Genomic DNA, 2,500 nt, shown 5'->3' on the forward strand with positions numbered 1-2,500 from the left:
TGTTGACGGCAACGTCACAGAACTCCACGTTTTTGCGGACGCAAGCCAGAAAGCCTATGGAGCCGCTGCTTACTTAGTACGTGGAAACCAATCGTCACTTACCATGGCAAAGTCGCGTGTTGCTCCGACAAGGAAGCAACTTACCCTTCCAGAACTTGAACTTATGGCAGCTCTGACAGCTGCACGTTTGGTATCATATCTGCAAGAACAACTGCAAGTTACAAGGGTCACATTGTGGTCTGACAGCCAGATCGTCCTTCATTGGCTTAACAGCACCAAAATATTGAAACCATTCATCAGCAATCGCATCCAAGAAGTGGAGAAGCTGACATCAATTTCCAGCTGGAAGTACTGCCCCACAACCGACAACCCCTCTGATCTGCTCACAAGAGGGATAACAGCGGATCGATTGAAGGCCTCTTCTCTGTGGAAGCATGGTCCTAAATGGTTACCAAACAGATCGCAGTGGCCTTCATGGCCTACTACCGAGGTTCTCCACTTGTTGACCACTGAAACCTCTACTGAGGAGGCTACTACAAACAGCACTGTTCCAGCTCAACAGCAAGGCCTTCATCACCTGATCAATCCATCGGATTTTAGCGGTTTACCAAGGCTTCTTCGAATTACTGCATATGTTCTCAGATTTGTCCAGTGTCTCAAGAAAAAAGACAGCCATCAAGGTCCTATTACAGCTATGGAATATGATCGTGCTATGACAAAATGGGTGAAGAATCGTCAATCTCTTGTTTTTCATGCCGACGTGGACAACCTCTTTTCAAAGGTACGACACCGTACAACCTTAGTACGTCAGCTTTGCCTATTCCTTGATGACGATGGTCTTTTACGCTGTGGCGGGAGGATACACAACGCCCCCATAAGTGACAACGCCAAATTTCCTCTGTTGCTACCAAGCAAAGACCACTTCACTGACTTAGTGACTCACTCCACCCACGTTAAGCAGCTTCATGCAGGTGTCAACTCAACACTCACCGCCTTGCGTCAAAGTTACTGGGTTCCTTCTGGCCGACAACGTGTCAAAACCTTAATTTACAACTGCGTAACCTGCAGAAGGGTTTCAGGAGCAGCCTACAATGCACCAGACCCGCCACCCCTTTCCAAGTCAAGAATGCTACAAACACAGCCCTTTGACGCCACTGGGGTGGACTTCACTGGAGCCCTGTATGTTCGAAACGCTGGGATTGAAACAAAGGTCTACATATGTTTGTTTACTTGCGCAACAACTAGAGCTATTCATCTTGAAGTTGTCGAAGACTTAACTGTTGAAGCCTTCTTACTCGCCTTTCGCAGGTTTGCAAGTCGCAATTCTCTTCCAAGGAAACTAATATCTGACAATGCTTCAACATTTCTATCAGCAAACAATGAACTAAAGGAACTGTTTGAATCTCATGCACTCGAGGAAACACTTGCAAGGGAAGGCGTTGAATGGCAGTTCATTCCCAAGAGGGCCCCTTGGTATGGGGGTTTTTGGGAACGTCTCATCGGTCTCACTAAATCCACCATTAAGAAAGTGCTCGGCAGAGCTGCAGTCAACCTGTGCACGCTTCAAACAATTGTTGTCGAGGTAGAAGCAATTCTCAACGACCGCCCCCTGACCTATGTTTCTTCAGACATTAAGGATGCAGAGGCACTAACCCCGTCACACCTACTTTATGGTCGACGAATAACGTCACTTCCACATCCACTAGTAGAGAGCGACGAAGTGAGTGATCCCACCTACCAATCGAACGCAGATTTCCTGAGGAAAGCAAAACGTGTCGCCTTACTGATTCCACACCTTTGGCAACGTTGGCGTCACGAGTACCTCACTTCCCTTCGAGAGTTTCACAAAAGATCAGGAGTCAACACCGAATCTGTGAGGGTTGGCGATGTAGTTCTCATCCACGATGACAGCCCGAGAGTAAACTGGAAACTAGCACTTGTCACATCCATTAACAGAGGTCACGATGGACTTGTACGTTCCGCCAATGTACGCACCGCCAATGGAACAACAAACCGCCCTATCAAAAGATTGCACCCTCTAGAAATTCAGGCTAAGGAAGTGAGCCACACAGTGTACAGAGCTGCCACAGTACAACCTCCACCCCCTGCGAGAAGGCCACAAAGAGATGCTGCACGACGGGCTATCAGGAGAATTGCCGACTGGGTTAAGGACATTTGCGTGCCCCCGGAGGATGTGGAATAGTTTGAACAGCGGTCGTGACTGTATTTAGATCCCGTGATTGTTTACGTCATTAGGACTGAACGCGTTTTCGCCTTTTCACCTTTTGACCGCCATTGTAACCCTTATTGAACAGTTTAAATATAGTTGAGTTCCTCCAATACCGCTACATTCATTGCTTCGTCACAGAAACTGAGCTTCAAGGCCTGGGCGTGCCGCCTATAAGCCAGAGGAAGAGAAGAGACTAAAATGATGATGGAAAAAAAATGCTTAAATAGATAACTTCACCTCCAAGGCTCGGGCGTGCCACCTGTAAGCCAG

General features: G+C 47.7%; 1 protein-coding gene across 1 annotated transcript in view; it reads left to right on the forward strand.

Annotated features, from left to right (window-relative positions):
- LOC138032060 (uncharacterized) overlaps window positions 1-2,203 on the forward strand; it is a 5,884-nt gene extending 3,681 nt beyond the window's left edge. The window contains exon 3 of the mRNA XM_068879645.1: window positions 1-2,203. This exon is cut by the window's left edge and continues 2,281 nt beyond it. Within this exon, the coding sequence (XP_068735746.1) occupies window positions 1-2,203 (2,203 nt within the window).
- The last annotated feature ends 297 nt before the right edge of the window (window positions 2,204-2,500 follow it).

Source organism: Montipora capricornis, chromosome 14 (assembly GCF_036669925.1).
Source record: "Montipora capricornis isolate CH-2021 chromosome 14, ASM3666992v2, whole genome shotgun sequence".
NCBI classification, from domain to species: domain Eukaryota; kingdom Metazoa; phylum Cnidaria; class Anthozoa; order Scleractinia; family Acroporidae; genus Montipora; species Montipora capricornis.